This window comes from Antennarius striatus, chromosome 16 (assembly GCF_040054535.1).
Source record: "Antennarius striatus isolate MH-2024 chromosome 16, ASM4005453v1, whole genome shotgun sequence".
Lineage (NCBI taxonomy): Eukaryota > Metazoa > Chordata > Actinopteri > Lophiiformes > Antennariidae > Antennarius > Antennarius striatus.
This window is the reverse complement of record NC_090791.1, coordinates 20,530,179-20,550,887: the sequence shown is the minus strand read 5'-3', so window position 1 is coordinate 20,550,887 and position 20,709 is coordinate 20,530,179. Positions and strand designations below refer to the sequence as shown.

The 20,709-nt window shown below is 41.0% G+C and overlaps 1 protein-coding gene across 2 annotated transcripts; it reads right to left on the bottom strand.

Moving 5' to 3' along the window:
- Positions 1-672: 672 nt before the first annotated feature.
- Positions 673-18,113, bottom strand: cbx1a (chromobox homolog 1a (HP1 beta homolog Drosophila)). Of its 2 annotated transcripts, none has more exons than XM_068337849.1 (5): positions 17,967-18,113; positions 10,867-11,098; positions 10,165-10,336; positions 3,406-3,500; positions 673-3,255 (listed from the first exon to the last, which is right to left on the bottom strand). In XM_068337849.1, exons 2-5 carry the CDS (start codon positions 10,911-10,913, stop codon positions 3,105-3,107), a joined length of 465 nt encoding a protein of 154 aa, XP_068193950.1. In that variant the 5' UTR covers positions 10,914-11,098; positions 17,967-18,113; the 3' UTR covers positions 673-3,104. The 2 variants fall into 2 exon arrangements, with proteins under 2 accessions (XP_068193950.1, XP_068193951.1); XM_068337850.1 differs by lacking the exon at positions 17,967-18,113 and adding an exon at positions 17,211-17,308.
- Positions 18,114-20,709: the final 2,596 nt, after the last annotated feature.

Here is a 20,709-nt window from a genome sequence, read left to right as displayed (position 1 = left end):
AACTTTCTTCCAGAAATGTACACCAGTTACCAATTAAGTCGTACACCTTTGGAGATCTAACCATTGTGTTAAGTCAACTATTAAACCTGTTTTTAAGTCATCACACAGTAGAATGTATCAGTCATGTTCTCTCAATATATTGTTCCAAACGTAAATCTAATTTAGGCAGTGTTCACATTTAATTAATTAGCTACCGGAGTGTCAGGCTGCTTTTGTTTTGGCCTGCAGAGCTGCGCACTTTAAAAAAAATCAACATGAGCTCCTTTCCAACCCAGCAAGATAAGGTAGGTAATTTCAGCAGATTCACACGACATTAATCTTCGCATTTCACCACATGCAAATGCCTTTTTACTAGAAAACAGCTTACACAATATTCATAATTTTGGTTGTTTCTAATGCTACGAGAATAAATCTGAACTATATCACCAAACCCAGTGCCTTCTAGACAACCAGAGATTAAGATTGCTTGGCATTGTTTGAGTACTACATCAGAAACTTTTCTAATTTGCCTTGAATGATGACCTTTAGTTACATTCATTACAAAAAACATGAGTTATACATGGTGTATGCTTATATATATATACACACTGTGAATGGTTTGAGTAGTGGCTTTTCTAACTGCTGTTACATTTCTTGTGCAAAATGAAAGAAACTCAGACACCAAAGAACACATACGTATGAAAACAAAAAAATTTTACTGTCCAAAACCAACCATTAAAATTCCGATAAGTCATAACAGTGACATTGCAAGAAAGATCAATGAACATGCAACAGGACAACAGCTAATACTCTAAATACAGAGAAAGGACGAGATAGAGAAGCTAAGAAGCAGACCCAAGCACAGCTAATTCAGTCTCTGCCTGTCAAAACAAGGCTGTCAAATGCAGGACGTTTAACTCAATACTGATGGGACATGAAGAAAAAAAAACCCACAGCCAAACCTTGTAAAAAATACTCTTCACGCAACTACTGTATACTGAAAAATACATTTGATTAAAAACAAGCAGAAAGGGTTTGATTGGAGCTCGATTATAGACACAAACACACAGTAATTTCATAATTGTATATTATAGTAGGTTAACAGACTTGCTTGAAACTATATACAGCTGAGCAAATGGTGAGGAACATTAGAATGTTTTGGATAGGTTTCAATGTAGTCACTCGAGGGAATTACCATCTTCCACAATAATCCACTAACAGTTAAGCCTAATTGAAACGATGAAAGAATTTAAAATGACTCGCTCAATCAAGGCTTTTGACACGAGGAGGGGGAGTCACGACAGAAAAAACAGCGGAGCTTCACCAAAGATAAGCAATTTAACGCTTCATCACACTCCTTGATATCAGCTCATGCAGAAAGGGCAGCAAGAAAAGGTGAGGGCAAGTCAATATTTCAGAGGCAGAGGACGTGAACTAGCTGACCTTGGTCTGCTAACAGAGGGTACTACTTTGCTAGCTTTATTACAGTATACATAGAAATAAGGATAGTCAGGCAACGTTCAAAATAGAGCAGAGGAAAACATCAGGCAAAAGAGACATCAGAGAAAGATGATCACTGTGATCTGTACACTTCTATGTATGCAAAAAAATCCTTGTTGCGCGCTGAATTGTGTTTTGAGTGTTGCCTGGCCAGCCACTGTAAAACAATAAAATCTAGGAAACACGTGTAGCTGTGTATGTTTGTGCACTAAACTGAATGTAAATGACACTTTTCAACAAATCTTCAACCATTTCATTCATCAGAGTTAAAACTGGGGGAGTACGTAACGGGGTGGGGGTCTACTGAGTGACAGAGCTGTGGTGTCAGGAAGTTTCCAACGACCAGCCAAAATGGAACTGTGGTCAGCCAAACCAACTCGTTCTGGGCCAGAGTGACGTAAAAAGTAGCGTACAAATATGCACAACACACTACTGGCAGTCCGCTATGGCTGGTCAGTTCTCACACCAATCGGTAGGTGGGTTAATGGCATGAAAACAGGAGTTGTCAGTGTTTCACCTGCCTGAGTATCCTCTAACAGCCATCTCAGCAGAAAACCAACCAGCATCCTCTAAATCTAACAATAAAACTGGTCGCCTGAATGGAACCACAAAACGCAAGTCTGCACAATATTGTTCACTTCTGAATATTTTGTAATTTTCTATAAGCTTTGTTTGCCGTTTTGAAAACAGCGTCCTGGCTGAGAGGGAGAAATGGGTGGTCAACTTTTAGGACTGTGTCCAAGATATATGCCTTCATGTCTGGAACATCTTTGAGTCACAGGATACAGCAGACAGATAGATTTATATTCACAGAAACGCTACATGTTTAGTCTGGACCTCCACAAAACCAGCACTCCCTGCACCACCAAACAATCCCATTCACTCCATTTCATTCATAGAGTACCAGCTTGGAGAACTAGTACGATCTAGGGGAGGAATGATTGAAACATTAACAGCTTTTTGTTTGTTTGAAACAACACATTTTAGCAGAAAACTGCCAGACAGGTCAGCACCAGCCGGTTGGCTGCCACATGGGCTGGTTTGACAGGTTAAGCCAATCTGCTCGTGTCACAGTGAAATATTTAGTTGTCTTATGGCGATTTGAGAATTTCAGTTGAAGAACAGCAATAATTACAACCCAGGTGGCACAAAAAGAACTAACACACAAAGAGACACTTGTTCATAATACCTCACCTTCCAAAAGAAGCTCCCTCCAATGTATCCCAACAAAGCAGGATGAGAGGTTTGGCCTGCTTTCACCAGCCTGAATGTGTTAAAAGCACGTATTCCAAATGACAACTGTTGATTAGAAGTGGAAAAAGAATCCCGCTAAAGGTAGCCTGATGTTAGACGTCACATCAGCATACCCCTTTGTTTTTCAGTCAAGCTACAGGTGGGAGAATCTTTTGAGGAAAGAAAATCTATCTCCTCCAAGGACAGGAAAACAAACTTTTCCTCTGTCAGCTATGTTGGCAGGTTAATCCCAATTATCTGGGACCTTTTCTCCTCTCAGGCTGCCAAAGTAGCTGCTAGAAGTAAATACTTGAACAAATCACCAGCATACAGTTGATTTCCTGCCCTGCGCTTCCAAACTTCAAATCTTTGCTTCTTTGTATTCTGCTTGCCTAGTCTTTTTTCTCCTCCTCTTTCTTCTCCTCCTCCTCTGTGGGGTACGAGTGCCAGGTGAGGCGCTCCTCGTAGAAGGAGATCACCACCTGTGGACATTTGATGTTGGCTTCTTTGGCAGGGACAAGGTCAGCTTCGTCTGAGTTCTTCCTGCTCATTTGAAATCAAGAAGGTAGGAGAAAAGGAGAACAGATTATTATGTACTGCGCTTCAGATGATTACACAAACATATGCTAAACATTCATCCTGAATTGCTGGAAGAGTACAGGTACTGCACCACAGCGAAGTCAGCAGACTCACCACTTCATGAGGAACATGAGCTCTCCACTGGAGTCCGTCGCTCCGATGATCCTCTCCGGCTGCAGCCCTCTGCCGAACCCTCTGGCCTTCTCACCCTGATGACAACAATGGAACTTGTATGGTGTATAAACTCAGTATTCGTGGGTCTAGGGGACCCGCCACCTTTTGGTGCTCCACAATAAGATTTGCCATTTACATCTGATACTTATCATAAGATGTTCTTTTTAGTCCCACAAGTGGAAATTCCTTTAAAGGGACAGTAGAGTTAATTTTAAGTGACATATGTGTTATTCATCATTATGAAAAAGGAAAAATACATTTTATGTGTGTAGCATCATCCATTTGGTAGGTGTACAAAACTGTGGTGAGACCAGTGATGAGGTGTACAAAACTGTGGTGAGACCAGCGATGTTGTTTGGTCTAGAGACAGTGTCACTGAGGAAAAGACAGGAGACAGAGCTGGAGGTAGCAGAGATGAAGATGCTGAGGTTCTCTCTGGGAGTGACCAGGATGGATAGGATCAGGAATGAGTACATCAGAGGGACAGCACATGTTAGAGGTTCTGGAGATAAAGTCAGAGAGGCCAGACTGAGATGGTTTGGACATGTCCAGAGGAGAGATAGTGAATATATTGGTAGAAGGATGCTGAGTTCTGAACTGCCAGGCAGGAGGCCTAGAGGAAGACCAAAGAGGAGGTTTATGGATGTAATGAGAGAAGACATGAAGGTAGTTGGTGTGAGAGAAGAGGATTCAAAGGACAGGGCTAGATGGAGGAAATTGATTCGCTGTGGCGACCCCTGAAGGGAAAAGCCGAAAGGAAAAGAAGAAGAAGCATCATCCATTTGGTCAAAAAAGCTTGAAATCTGCGCCTCAGCAGCTTCCGCATTCAGTGGTCACGTGGTCGTCATACGTCACTGGGGCCAAACATAGCTTAGCAGCCATAAGAAACAATGCAACTCTAGATGTGATTAACACCAAAAGTACCATGGTTACCTGCGTGGTGAACGGTTGTGTCAACAGAACGTATGTGACGTATGACGACCATGTGACCACTGTATGCGGAAGCTGCTGCGGCGCAGATTTTAAGCTTTTTTGACCAAACGGATAATGCTACACACATAAAATTTATTTCTCCTTATATTTTTCATAATGATGAATAACACATATGTCACTTAAAATTAACTTTACTGTCCCTTTAATTTATAAACTTCACATTTTTTATATACATACATATACACACACATATACATATCTACACATACAGTGGTGGTCAAAAGTTTACATACACTTGTAAAGAACATAATGTCATGGCTGTGTTTCCACTTATTTCTACAAATCTGATTTTTCTCTGATAGAATGATTGGAACATATACTTCTTTGTCACAAAAAAAAATCATGAAGTTTGATTCTTTTATGACTATTATGGGTAAACTGAAAATGTGACCAAATCAGCTTGATCAAAAATATACATACAGCAATGCTAATATTTGGTTACATGTCCCTTGGCCATTTTTACTTCAATTAGCCGCTTTTGGTCACCATCCACAAGCTTCTGGCCAGTTTCTGGTTGATTCTTTGATCACTCTTCTTGACAGAATTGGTGCAGTTCAGTTAAATTTGTTGGCTTTCTGACATGGACCAGTTTCTTCAGCATTGTCCACATATTCTCAAAGTCAGGACTTTGGGAAGGCCATTCTAAAGCCTCAATTCTAGCCTGATTTAGCCATTATCCATTACCACTGTCTGGGCTTGCACCAGGAGCTAGTGTGACTAAGCCACTGTGGCTCAGTGTAAACAAATTGAGTAAGCCACAAAAAGCCACATTGTGTCCAAGACAGCGTCTTGCTATAATAGCAAGTAAAACTTACAAGTAAACATTGAGTAATATTTTGTATGACTATCTTCACATAGTGAATGCAAGTTGTGCCTTGACTTTAGCAACCTTAACCATATTGATACTGTCTCTATCTGGCCTATCTGTCACTCTCTCTGATGCTGTTCTTATCTTCCTTTGATTTCTTTTCCACTCAACAGGTCGAGGCGGATGACCGCCCAAAAGAGTCTGGGTCCTGCCCGGAGTTTCTTCCTCATCGAGGGAGTTTTTCCCCGCCACTGTCGCTTATGCTTGCTCTGGAGGGTTCAGTTGTTTTTCTCTGTCTGTTAAAGCGCTATGAAATGTCTGCTGCCATGATTAAGCGCTATATAAATAAAACTTGATTGATTGATTGAAGTTTTCAATTGTTGGGTGGTGTAAAACCACACCTGTCGTGGAGTGTGTGTCAGGGGAAAATCCCCCCACAGGGGAGTCCAGGGGGACCTCCCCCGGGAAATTTTTAGAAAGTGGGGTTGTTTTCCTGCATTCTGGTGCATTCTGAGGGCAAAATCTTCTGTTCAGTTTACCTACAAAAATACACTAAAGTCAATAGTTCAAACTTAACTATCTTTATTTCTATCCTACTTTATGCAGGTATAAATGTGAGATTCAACAATTGAAAACTTGCATTCACTATGTGAAGATACAGTCATACAAAATATTACTCAATGTTTACTTGTAAGTTTTACTTGCTATTATAGCAAGCGAGGTGAATACACATTTACATACATCGCTGGTTATTCCTGACGGTCATAGAGATCAAAAGTCTAAGACTAAAAAAAAGTGTTGCTAATATCTTTCATTTACATTCTGATCGGTCTGTCATCACTCCTACCCCCTCTCAGCATTCACCATTTGCTGATTAATTAGTATGTGTACACAAACTCCACTGTATGACACTGGATTCTTAATTTATTTAGATCGATCTTCCACGCCTTGTCGTACACCAATTCACGGGTTCAGCTTGTAAAAAAAGAATCTTTTTGTTTTTCATTGGACGAGAGGAGGTTATGACCCGAGTGCATATTTAATGATCGGGAGCGTTCGGGTCACTTGGGCTATTTCTGTCGGCATGCGGAAATAGCTGCGCTAGCGAGCAGCGCTGGCTAGCGGAAATAGCAGCGCTAGCGAGCGATAAAGTTGTAAGTTTGAGCCTTTTTTCCGTAAAAATAAGAACGCCACTGTGGCTACACAGTCTAAAAACCTTGTAGCCAATCTGGAATTTTCTTCACCTATGGCGAAGTGGCGAATGGCTAGCGCAAGCCCTGATGATCAACTTCTTTATCTCACTGGCTGCCAACGACATCTACAGATGTCACTTACATTTTTCCACAGGGAGAGCTGGGGGACAGGGTGGTGTAGCTCGTCACTAAAAATCAGGCTTCTAATCATGGAATTTATCGTTATGACGAATGATCCAGTTACAGAACAGCGGATGGTGAATCAGAGGAAGACAAGAAGTTGCAGCAGCATACAATGCAACAAATTTTGTCACCCCCGAGCGAACCCAGTGTTGCTCTGAACATTTTGTGATTGTTCGAGAACAGAAAGAAAACACAGATAAATGACATTAGTTGCTTATCAATGGTGTCAGGGGTTGTGAAACAGGGGAAGGTGATGCACACCTGTCCCACACTGTCCTGATGGCAGCAGGCTTATTTCTTTGCAGTGTTACCATCTGCCACGCAATTATCTAAGCGGATAACTTTACAAACGAAATGGAAGTTTTCCAGTTACATTGTTGTACTAAACCGGTCTCAGCCGGTTTCTGTATCTCACAGGGATTCTGTGGATTCCCCTCTGGACCTGGAAAGTCCAGCAAGGAGAAAAACAAAGAAAATCCAAGTCTGCCATCCATTTGTTGTTTGAAAGTTTTTGGATTGGTTGTCCCTTTAGAGACAGAACTGTCCAATTCGCTCTTAAAGAGAAAAATATTACTCCAGTGTGGTTCTCCTGTGTAGCCTCCTTACATCGTTATCATATATTACATGTCCATATGCAGCCTGTATTTGAGTTTCTTCAAGTCTTCATGTACAGATGTACCTCTACTTACATACGTCTCTTCATACAAAATTTTCAAGTTACGAAACGCAGGAAAATATTGTCTCTTGTTACGAAAAATTTTAGGATACGAAAGGTAAAAATACAGTATGGGCCAATACTCGCAGCTCCCAAAGTTTCCTTAACGCAACATTCTTATAGCTGCTCGGCCATTGGCTATTACCTAGCATCTTCCTGGCATACCATTGGCTAAGAGTGACCTCTATGTGTAGCTACATAGGTGTCTATGCAGCATCCTTGCCATTCGGCCCTTGACCCATGATGTGCTCTGATAGTTTTTCGTGAATAAATTGTGAAAAAGCAAATGCCGTTTAATCGTGAAGGAGGATTCAGGCGAGGAAACGTCGCGAAAGAACACCCGGAGTTTAAGGCATCACGTGGGTGGTTGGAGAAGTTCAAATGGAGGACTGGAATTCACTCTGTTGTTCATGGTGGGGCAAGAGCGCATGAACCAAAGACGGTAAAAAACAATGAGGACAGCAGTTAAAAGGTAAATGACCATCATTTTTATTCTTTTTTACATTACGCAGAACTCTCATTTATTGTGTAATAATCTAATTGTAACATTTATTTGTTACATGTTTTGATGCATTTTTATGCTCTATAAAACATTTATGTCTGAATTTTGGGGGGCTTGGAACGGATTACGACATTTGCATGGAAAACTACTTACGAAATTTTCTACTCGCGAAATTTCTTCTGGAACCAAATAATTTCATAAGCTGGGCTTGCACTAGGAGGTACTATGACTAAGACACTGTGGCTCAGTGTAAAAGAATTGAGTAAGCCACAAAAAGCCACACTCTGTGTCCTAGACAGAAAATGGGGTTGTTTTCCTGCATTCCGAGGGAAAAATCTTCTGTTCAGTTTACCTACAAAAATACACTAAAGTCAACAGTTCAAGCTTAACTATCTTTATTTCTATCCTACTTTATGCAGGTATAAATGTGATTCAACAATTGAAAACTTGCATTCACTACGTGAAGATACAGTCATACAAAATATTACTCAATGTTTACTTGTCAGTTTTACTTAGACTAGAAGACATCTTTCATTTACCTTCTGATTCTGTCACCACTCCTACCCCGTTTCAGCATTCACCATTTGTTTTTCAATTTGAAGTTTAACACAAAATCTACTATAAAACACTCTATTCTCATTTTTTTTCGATCGATCATACTCGCTTTGCCGTACACCAATTCGAGGGTTTAGCTTTTAAAAATAGAATTTTTTTTTTTCATTGGACGAGAGGACGTCATGACCCCAGTGCATATTTAATGATCGGGAGCGTTTGGGTCACTTTGGCTATTTCCGTCAGCATGCGCGCCGCCTAGCGAGAGAAAAAGTTTGTTTTCTTCAGTTATCGCTCGGGGATTTTCGTGAGTCCAAAAAAGTTGTAAGTTTGACCCTTTTTTTTCTAAAAATAAAAACATCACAGGCTAAAAAACTTGTAGCCACTCCGGAATTTACTTTGCATACGGGGGTACCCCCCCCCCGACCACACACCCCTATGACGAGCGTGGTTTTACACCCCTCAACAATTAAAAACATTCACTATGTGAAGATAGTCATACAAAATATTACTCAATGTTTACTTTTAAGTTTTACTTAGACTAGAACACATTTTAACTTTGACTCAAGACACTTTGATTTTAATAAATTTGATTCTTGGTATTACTCAATGTTTACTTGTAAGTTTTATCTGCTATTACAGCAAGCCGCTGTCTTGGACACAGAATGTGGCTTTTTGTGGCTTACTCAATTATTTTACACTGAGCCACAGTGGCTTAGTCATACTACCTCCTAGTGCAAGCCCAGCCAGGTAAGTAGAGGTACCACTGTATAAGTATGAATAGTTTTAGAACAAGGAAACAATCTCGTCAAATCAGGCAGACAGTTTTTTTTGGCTTACTTGCTGTAGACATGACAGGTGAAGGGTCAATAAAAACTTTGTTCGGACAATTTAGTGTGGAGTATCAGTGTCACGCAGCATGGACTGTGATTGGTCCACCATTCAGTTTTCTTCTTCTTAGAAAGTTTATGGCAATTGACAGATATCTGTTACATGATGCTGCCTCCATGAGCTGAGAAAAGGAACTGCATGCTCAACTTGTGTGCTACATGGTGAGCCAAATCTAACTCATGGACCATATAAAACCCGACCTGGGGCCATTATTGGGCCGTAGACCGGACTTTAGACAAGCCTACTTTAAAAATTTTGGTGCATAAATTGCACAAGAATGTGCAAGAATAGCAGACAGAAGTCAGTGCTTGAATTTGGCAGCACTGTTGCAACTTTGTCTGGTATCAGTAGAAGCACAAACACACAAAACACACTCACAAGCACACTCCTAACGGACAGCAGTAAAACAGGATGAAGGCGGACACTCTTGTCACTCCCTAACATCCTATGTGTAAAATATAATTAACAACTTTCACAACTGTGAGGTGAAAGTGGAGATTTTTCTCTTCAGAGCGCTGCAGGTGATCACAAAATTATACGAGTCGTGTTCTCTGTTCATACACTTTATGAAAATCTCAAACTATGAGCAGACATCTGAGCTATGTCACACTGAAGAACCCCGAGGCTGCCTGACAGTTTACCGTCAGATTACAAGTGTGATACTTCTGAGTGACAGTGATCTATTTGAGCCTACTCTAATTTATACAATATTTAATTAGCAGATGTTGTTTCCAGTCACATATTTTACAGAACAACTCTGCTCAGGGGGAGACCAAATGTTGCCTAACGACACAATGTAAAACATTTAAATCTCCATTCTGACTAGAGGCTGTGGTGCCCTTTTTGACTCTATTCGACTCACCTCTTCCTTCTTTCTCTTGCTCCCACGTTCTTCAGAGTCTCCTGAGGCATCTGTGGTGGCTTTCCTCTTACCCTCCTTCTTTTTCTCTTCCTTTTCTTTGTGTTTCTGCATGTACTCGGCGATTAGGTCTGGGCAGTCCAGGTTGTCTTCTGGCTCCCATGTGTTATCCTCACTGAAAGATGGATATTGGATTGGAAAACTGTACATACTGCTAGGGTATATATATATATATATATATATATATATATATATATACATACACACACTGTGTGTATATATATATATATATATATTTTATTTTATTTTTTTTTAATATATCTAATTTATATTCTTCCTCCTTGTCTTTATCCTCCTTCTCATCCTGTTTGTACATCTGAATGCTGCTACAACATGTGAATTTCCCAGTTTGGGATCATTAGAATATCTTTTTGTCTACTTAGATATGTGGATGATATATTACATTGATCTAGGACTGGTGGGGGGAGGTTATCCTCCCACCGTCAGCTCACACTCCAAAATGACTGGACGGGAGTGGGAATCGAACCTTGTCTATCTTGTTCTATTGCTGAGCCACTGCTGCCCAAAGATATATCTACCTATAAAGCTATATAAATATATCTATTTATCCACACACACACACAGAGCGATATTGCAGGGTGATTTACAGTTAAACTCTTCACAAATAGAAGTTGATCGACTCACTCTGAGAAACCTTTCCATTTTAGCAGGAACTCCACTTTTCCCTTCATCACTCGACGGTCCAAAACCTTCTCCACAACATACTCCTCTTCCTCTTCCTCCTCTTCCGCTGCCGCCGCTGCCGCAGCCGGGGCTGGCTCTGGTACAGCTTCTGTAGGCGGCTGCTCCTCCTCCTCAGCCTTCTTGCCCTTTTTGCCTGCTACGGTAGCCAGCTTGACGACTGATGAGTGTAACTCTAGCACAAAAAAACACATGGAAAAACACATAAATTACTTTAGTAAATTTTAATACTGACTTGCACTGCTTAAAAAGTGTGAATATAAAAGGAATCCGGGTGACCAAAGAGAACTTTGAATTTTAGTCTATGTCAGTAATTCTATTGGGAAATTGAAACTGAAGCTAATTTCTAATCAGAGTGAAACTGGAATAACCTTTACATAGTATTCAATTTTTACATCCCGCTCCAAAGTGGTGATTTATTGTAATTGTCAGTGTTCATTCATTCATCCATCCGTGATTAGTACACCAAATATCTTTACAACTGTTGCAGATAGAAAGATGAAACGAAAGCATATTACTCGGGCAGCAAAGGGGATGAAAATTAAATGATGACCTTGAGAAAACTAAGCTGGGCTTGCGCTAGCCATTCGCCATAGGCGAAGTAAATTCCATATGGCTACAAGTTTTTAGCTTGTGTAGCCACAGTGGCGTTCTTATTTTTAGGAAAAAAAGTCTAAAACTTACAACTTTTTGGACTCGCAAAAATCCCTAAGCGATAACAGAGGAAAACAATAGCATGCTGCTATTTCCGCATGCCAACGGAAATAGCCGAAGTGACCCGAACGCTCCCGATCATTAACCCAAACAGCCTTACGATCACGCCGGCGTGATTAGATTACATTTTGTTTTTAAACCGTTCTTAACAAATCAAGTATGTCATATGGATTGCTGTGCGCATATTTACGTGACAGTATAGATGTCAAACCTCCGGTTTTTATTTGGAGCCGATTGACCCCGGAAAACCGGAGATATGATCGTTTACATTTCATCTAAGACAAGCAGTTCAAACGGCTTCTTTTAACCAGACGGTAGGCGCCGTGTAAAAGGGAATTTTCATATCACTGAAGCAGCACCAGCCTTACGTATCATTTAAATGCAAAACATGTCAAGGACACAGAGTTTAACGTTAGTTTACCCTTTAAAGGAAAAGCCTGTTCGCATCTTGCTATTTAGTTGGCTTAGAGACATGTTATACTATTCATTTTGAAATGCTGTACTGAGTCAGCTTTAGTATTCCTTTTGATTGAGAGTCTGCTTATGTGCCTATTTGAGACTCAGCCTTATTTTATTTCTGAATTTTATTTAACTGTATTCCTATTGCATTTTTGAGAAATGCACCTGGCCTAGTTGGTTTGCTGATGTGCTTGGCCTTTTTTCTTTTGAATTTCATTTATAAAGCACACTTAACCAATAAAAATGTGGATTTCAAATCTTCTTTTCTTGGTGTATTCTATTGATTAGTCATGCACTACAATTTTGTAATGCCTTAGAATTCAAATTCTTTATTTGGGGGCCTTTAGCAGGTATGAAATTAAAATGTGATTAATCAGATTACCGTATTTGCCCGAATACAAGATGACTCTGATTATAGGACGACCCCCTCTTTTTCAAGACTCAAGTTTGAAAAAGACTTTTTGAACACCAAATTTAATTTTTACGCAGAAAATAATTACGGTACATCTCCGTACATTACACTCTGTGACACCATATTTCACAGCCGTTTTGCAATTGTTTGAAGACTGCCTCATTTATCACCATCATCTTGAAGTTTGCATAACTTCTCCTCAGCTGCCAGTTAACATGGTCGATCTTCGACCCACTTTTCTCCAGATTGTCGCTACGTTTCTCCATTTTCTGTTATCTCTTATTTTCTCCTGTTTTCCTTCTTACCGCTATTTTTTATTTTTCTTCTTCATGACAGGGCTTCGCTTTTGCCTGGGGAGTGAAGTTCAGCATTCACTTTAAAGATATCTGGCGCCATCTCGCGTTGTGAATGGATATAATGTCGAGACCCCGAATGTAAGACGACCCCCACTTTTTCAGTCTTATTTCAATGCAGAAAACACCGTCTTATATTCAGGCCAATACGGTAATTAACTAAAAATCCTGTAATTAATTAGATTAAAGGTAACTGAACAGAAGATTTTGCCCTCAAAATGCAGGAAAACAACCCATTTTCTAAAAAATTTCCTGGGGGAGGTCCGCCTGGACCCCCCTGTGGGGGGATTTTTCCCTCACACACACTCCACGACAGGTGTGGTTTTACACCCCCCAATAATTGAAAACTTGCATTCACTATGTGAAGATTGTCATTCAAAATATTACTCAATGTTTACTTGTAAGTTTTACTTGGAATAAAAGACATTTTAACTTTGACTTAGACACTATGATTTTTATAAATTTGATTATTGGTATTATTCATTGTTTACTTGTAAGTTTTACAGTATTTTCTGCACTATAATAAGGTGCACTGGATTATAAGGCGCACCTTTAATGAATTGTTTATTTTATAATTTATTACATATATAAGGCGTACCGGATTATAAGGCACATATAATTAAAAAACAAAATACATTTAATAAAATAGTGGCTGTAGTTGCGCTATCCGTCCACTAGCTACAGCATTCATGACTGAGTACCTTTAGTCAGCTGTGAATTGCCCTATGGTTATTTCAATGAAGCCATTCTGAGCCTCATCAAGGAAACCTAATCACTTGATCACTTTGCCATCTTAGAAAGAAGTCAACACGCATATTATAAAACCTGACATTAAAACTGGTTAAATTCATTAGGAGTGGACCACTTAGTTCAAACAGGGCGGATTACTTTCTGATCTGAAGTTCGATATGAAGCAGATATTTAAGTTCCGATGTTCGTCTTTGTTTATTAATTAAATACTGTTTCGATCGATCGGTAGTCCAGTCGGAGGTGAGGTGCAGCTATTTGCTGCTGAGTGTCCTTAACAACTTTTTTGGCTAGTTTTTAATTATTGTCTGCTAATTTACTGGCAAATGCGACGCCGTTTTACTCCTAGAACTGACTTTAACGTCGGTGTCTCACCGCCGTGAATCTCACAGCGCGTCGCTGTAGACAGAATACACAAGCTTGAATGCGCCCCTCCGTCGCCTGCCCAGAGCTATCAACTACATTTGTAAATCAATGCAGCACACCAGGCACCTCTGTCTAGCAGTGATTTTGCTCTTGAAATTTCAGAAAAGGCTGGAAAATCAGCTTTGAGGGTCTTTCATTCACCCTTATGCCAGTTTCTACGTCTGTTTCCGTAAACCAATAGAATGGACCGTCACTAGAATCCAGACTACAGCACAATGGCATTTTGTAGACCAATGAAGTTTAAAGTGGGTTATTTCCAGTGCCACAGTGGTTGGGAAATACTGAGATCAGTCAATCAGTCAAACTTTATTAATAGAGTTGTTGAAAGTTCCTTATGTTTTGCTACGTTATCGTAGTCGGTCACAGGGATTCTCCGCTGCTGCTCTGCTGTGAGCCGAGACTTCGGCGACGTCCCTCGACTACCGTTGTTAGGGGGCGCAGGCCTGAATACCTTATGAGGGTGCCCCTGGTGGCATAGTGCGGCATTACTTCTGGCTTTTTTTCAGCACTCATGTTTTTAACCAATATTCATATGAATATTAATTCATATATAAGGCGCATCGGGTTATAAGGTGCACCACGGGATTAGGAGAAAATTATAGGCTTTTAGGTGTGCCTTATAGTGCGGAACATACAGTACTTGCTATTATAGCAAGCCGCTCTCTTGGACACAGATTGTGGCTTATTGTGGCTTACTCAATTCTTTTACGCTGAGCCAGTGGCTTAGTCACACTACCTCCTATGCAAGCCCAGCTAGGTCAAGGTCAAATTTCAACTTTTGTACATTCAGGAACCGGATAAGATAGAAAGACGAGGAAGAAGGCCAGTGTGAGTAACACCACACTACCAAAGATAGTGCTTTGACCAATGACAGTAGGTCAGAGCACTAGCTTTGATGTTTGTTTATGAACCATTCTCATATCGATATTAAACAACCTTATATCTGCATTACCTTTTCCCACACTCTTATGACTGTTTAGAGCACTTGTGTTTCACGCAAGTGCACTGCGTTCCTTGAGTCTCGGAACACAACACTCACATGGATGCTGTCAGCCAATAGCATGCGCGTACGGTATCACGTGATTACCTACTAAAAATTTGCGATGTAGTGAAGCCGTGCATCTTGAAGTGTGAATAAGCGAAGGATTACTCTGCTGAAATGTGGGTTTAGACAAGAGTTACACTCCAACTATTAACATAAAAAGACAGAGGCTCGAAATACTTTACTCTCTATGAAATTAATCTACGTAATCTACATTTCACTTGAATGGACATACTGAAATGCCCCCTCCCTTCCGTTTATATATTATATACATACTGTATATATTGTACACACACACACACATTATATATATATATATACACAGATGCTCCTCAACTTCCATTTTAGTTACGTTCCAAACGGCCAAACGTAATGTGAAAATAAACGTAAATTGTTACTGTACGTTCCAGTAATGTGTGACCGTTCATACTGTCTTTACATCCAAAAATTCTACTACCGAATGTTATAAAACACAACTTCTTTTGAGTATCACTATCACTCGTAGACTTACACTTTTGACCAATCAAATTTGCTTATGGTTACAAGAACACAAAACAATGTATATGTAAACACAAAGATCACAGATACGACGTCTCAACACAAGGGTAACACGTGATGAACTGGGATTTTGCAAGGCACATTCAGTCATTCGCGCCACGTTAACAATGGACACAGTGTCAAACGTAAGATCGTTTGAACGTCTCTTACTACGGAGAGCGCGCTGAACTCAAAAATTCACTGAACTCAATTTTTTTACACAATTATTTTACAGTCAGTTCAAACATAAAATCGAAAAAATGTAAAACGAATTAACGTAAGCAAAAGAGCATCTGTATGTAAAAGGGAAAATCTGTCAGTCATATATAAATGACAGATTGTGTTATATCATAACAACAAAAAGGCAGATGAACACACAAGATCAAATCAGAAACATTTAACTGCACTCACATTGACATGGATAAAACCATTTGACATGTACATCAAATCCCAGAGAAAATCTAAAATACTATGTACACAATATATATGAAAACAAGAAAGTCTGGGGTTTCTATTCTTTCTTTTCCTTTGGGCTTTTCCCTTCAGGGGTCGTCACAGCCAATCACTGTCCTCCATCTAACCCTGTCTTCTGCATCCTCTTCTCTCACACCAACTACCTTCATGTCCTCTTTCACTACATCCATAAACCTCCTCTTTGGTCTTCCTCTAGGCCTCCTGCCTGGCAGTTCAGAACTCAGCATCCTTCTACCAATATATTCACTATCTCTCCTCTGGACATGTCCAAACCATCTCAGTCTGGCCTCTCTGACTTTATCTCCAGAACCTCTAACATGTGCTGTCCCTCTGATGTACTCATTCCTGATCCTATCCATCCTGGTCACTCCCAGAGAGAACCTCAGCATCTTCATCTCTGCTACCTCCAGCTCTGTCTCCTGTCTTTTCCTCAGGGACACCGTCTCTAGACCAAACAACATCGCTGGTCTCACCACAGTTTTGTACACCTTTCCTTTCATTTTAGCTGAAACTCGTCTATCACACATCACACCTGACACTTTTCTCCACCTGTTCCATCCTGCCTATTATTTAATAAAATATTTAGCATGGCTGACATTGTAGTGGGTTGTAATGCAATTGTAATGCAAGTAAAACTTATTTTCAAAATGAATTATAAACCATTCAATCTCAAGAATACACAGTGGTATTATTTACAGGTTAGTGTTGTTTCTGTGATGTTAGCCAGACTGTCCCGTTCATTTCTTCCTAAGCGTCGAATCCGCCCTGCTGAACAACCACCACTACCGCTTCATCATCGACGCACATCCCAGCCTCCTGCGCTGCATCAAGTGGAAAAGGCATGTAAAATACAATAGTTCGTCATGTTGTTTAACCTGATTTCACCGCCCCATATTAAAATTCACCAAAATCTGTGCAATCAGACCAGCATGACAGCGTCCCTTTCACAAAGCAGGAGGAAACATGGCTGGCGTGCGTCTGGCTAAGGCTAGCTAACAGGAGCTCTGGCTCCACGGAGAACACTCCCGGCCGCTGTCACTGCTTCCGGCACAACCGAACCAAACACTGAATGAACCGAACACAACAGCAACACACGAAACCCGCAACAACTGATCGACATTACCTCAGATGTGTTTTTCTGCTCAACAGCAAAGGCCACAGCGTCGCTAACAACGAGCAGCGATCAAGTTCTGCCCGCCAACAGCACCACCGGACATGACGTCACGACGGAGCAAGGCATTCTGGGAGGTGACGTATTCGTCTCCAGCGCGTTACAACTACTGTGCTCGAACACAGCGATTCATACCCATGGAAATCGTTTTATTAATTTTTTTATTCAGACAGCACATACGCGTGCAAAGAAGTGACCAGATTAATCATGACAGCCTTCACAGCGACTGTCTCTTCATTTTGAATCGAGCCAACCTGAACCCACATTAAAAAAACGACCGAAGCCACACCAGAGCAGAAAACAACTTTGACATCAACTCCTTTACTTTATAAATGATGCGATGCATTATAATGTGTGGTGACAGGAATGACACAACCTGCGTCTGTGGTTAGAAATAAGCGTTACTGTGATGAAGTGACGTACACACTGCCATGTTCACTGCTTCTGAAGCACCGAGTCCTGCTGATCACTAATAACAACATAAACGCGCACATTTCAGGCTTGATTGGTGCATTATCTGGGAAACAAATGCAATAAATGATTAAGTTCGGACACTGTGGTTTAACCTGATTATGGGTCGTTATTTAGCACCACCTCTGTGCACGCAATACAGGCTGGCAGCCGCCCCCCGCATCGACCCGTGTGTGCCGTCCATACCCAAACGTGTGGCGCTGTAGCCCCGCTAACATGGCCCAGCACGCAGCTTACCTCCAGAGAATGCTTCGGGGCCGCTGGAAACACGGAGCGAGCAGCGACACTGGCCTCAGGTGGGAACCACTTCACCTCAGCGTGCTTCACCGCTGCTGAACAATGGCCACAGCGTCGCTAACAACGACCGCCGACGCGCTTCCGCCCGCCAACAGCACCGCAGGATGTGACGTCAGCGCAGTGACAAACAGTGGAGCGCAGGACCCGGATTCACCCCCCCGAATCCAGGAGTGACAGTTAAAGTACAAAAACTAATTTAAGGCGTTTGATTCAAACAAACACCAGTTTTTGAAACTAATACACATTTTAATCATTAAAAATACAGTCAGGTGGTCATAAAGATGACAAAGGACAACTCCCTATTCACAAATACACACAAAAAGGAATTAAAGCCACGACAGGTGCAGTTTTACTAAACCAGTAATGATTCTAGTCAGAATGTTTTCCCGAATATAAATTACTTTTGCGCCAGTAAAGTATGATGAACTTTTTCAGAGTCCACTAATCTGGCTGATTTCCACCCGCAAACAAGCGTTAATTGTTAACTGATATGTGGTATCACCTAACATCAATTCGCATTTGAACTATTTAAAATCCTAACTTGAGAGGTTTTGGATATTTTTCATTGCCGAGAGCTCAAACCACGCGTAAAAGTTTTTGTGTGTCTGAGTGCGGAGTGAAACTATGGAACAATCTGGACTCACAACACAAGAAATGCCAAAGTACTAATCAATTCAAACTGTTATATAAACACCGTCTCTGGTCAAAATATAGAGATGAGGGTCGTTAACTCAAACTGCTGTTCTGTTTGTTAACATGTGCTCAGTGTTTCTTTACCATCGTTGGTATTTGTTAATTACTGTTGTTGGCATTTGTCCATTACCATTGTTGGTATATTGTACATTACCATTGTTGGTATATCGTGCCTTCCTTACATTGTTGTGTGGAATTGAAATTGCAATGTGATAATTTCATTGTTGCCCATGGTGACGCCATCGTGATGCAATTATTGTGTGGTTATCCTTGAATCTTTGAAGTAGCATTGAAGCTCAGTGTGTTGATCTCTGAATCAGGAACTGGGGTTGGATTACATAAGTTTCTTCTTCCCACTCCCTTTCAGGCAGAATTGTATTGTTGAGTTATGATCTTTGCTTATTTATTTGCTTATTTCATTATTTTTTTTGTTTTTGTCTTTTGTTTGTTTTTTGTTTTGTTTTTCCTTGCCTTGTCTGAAATAAATGAACTAACCTAACTAACTAGAAGAAGTGAGAGAGTTGTCATTGGTGCAGACTTCAATGGACATGTTGGTGCAGGAAACAGAGGTGATGAGGAGATGATGGGCAGGTTTGGTATCCAGGAGATGAACGCAGAAGGACAGATGGTAGTTGACTTTGCAAAAAGGATGGAAATGGCTGTAGTGAATACTTTCTTCCAGAAGAGGCAGGAACATAGGGTGACCTATAAGAGTGGAGGTAGGAGCACACAGGTAGACTACATCTTGTGTAGACGGTGTAACCTGAAGGAGATCAGTGACTGTAAAGTAGTGGTAGGTGAGAGTGTAGCCAAACAGCATAGGATGGTGGTGTGTAGGATGACTCTGGTGGTGAGGAAGACCAAGAGGGCAAAGGCAGAGGAGAAGACAAAATGGTGGAAGCTGAAAAAGGAAGAGTGTTGCTTGACTTTTAGGAAGGAGTTAAGACAGGCTCTGGGTGGTCAGGAGGTGCTTCCAGATGACTGGACAACTACAGCTAATGTGATCAGGGAGACAGGTAGGAGAGTACTTGGTGTGTCATCTGGAAGGAAAGTAGATAAGGAGACTTGGTGGTGGAATGAGGAGGTACAGGAGTGTATACAGAGAAAGAGGTTAGCTAAGAAGAAGTGGGACACTGAGAGGACTGAGGAGAGTAGACAGGAGTACAGGGAGATGCAGCGTAAGGTGAAGGTAGAGGTAGCAAAGGCCAAACAAGAAGCTTATGATGACTTGTATGCTAGGTTGGACAGTAAGGAGGGAGAGACTGATCTATACCGGTTGGCAAGACAGAGAGACAGAGATGGGAAGGACGTGCAGCAGGTTAGGGTGATTAAGGATAGGGATGGAAGTCTATTGACAGGTGCCAGTAGTGTGATGGGAAGATGGAAAGAGAACTTTGAAGAGTTGATGAACGTGGAAAATGAGAGAGAACAAAGACTAGAAGAGGTGACTGTTGTGGACCAGGATGTAGCAAAGATTAGTCAGGATGAAGTGAGGAGGGCACTGAAGAGGATGAAGAGTGGAAAGGCAGTCGGTCCTGATGATATACCTGTAGAGGTTTGGAAGTGTCTAGGAGAGGTGGGAGTAGAGTTTCTGACTGGGTTGTTCAACAGGATCTTAGATAGTGAGAAGATGCTTGAGGAATGGAGGAGAAGTGTGCTGGTGCCCATTTTTAAGAACAAGGGAGATGTGCAGAGTTGTGGCAACTACAGAGGAATAAAGCTGATGAGCCATACAATGAAGTTATGGGAGAGAGTAGTGGAAGCTAGACTAAGGGCAGAAGTGAACATTTGTGAGCAGCAGTATGGTTTCATGCCAAAACAGAGTACTACAGATGCAGTATTTGCTTTGAGGATGTTGATCGAGAAGTACAGAGAAGGCCAGAGGGAGCTGCATTGTGTTTTTGTAGATCTGGAGAAAGCTGATGACAGGGTGTCCAGAGAGGAACTGTGGTATTGTATGAGGAAGTCTGGAGTGGCAGAGAAGTATGTT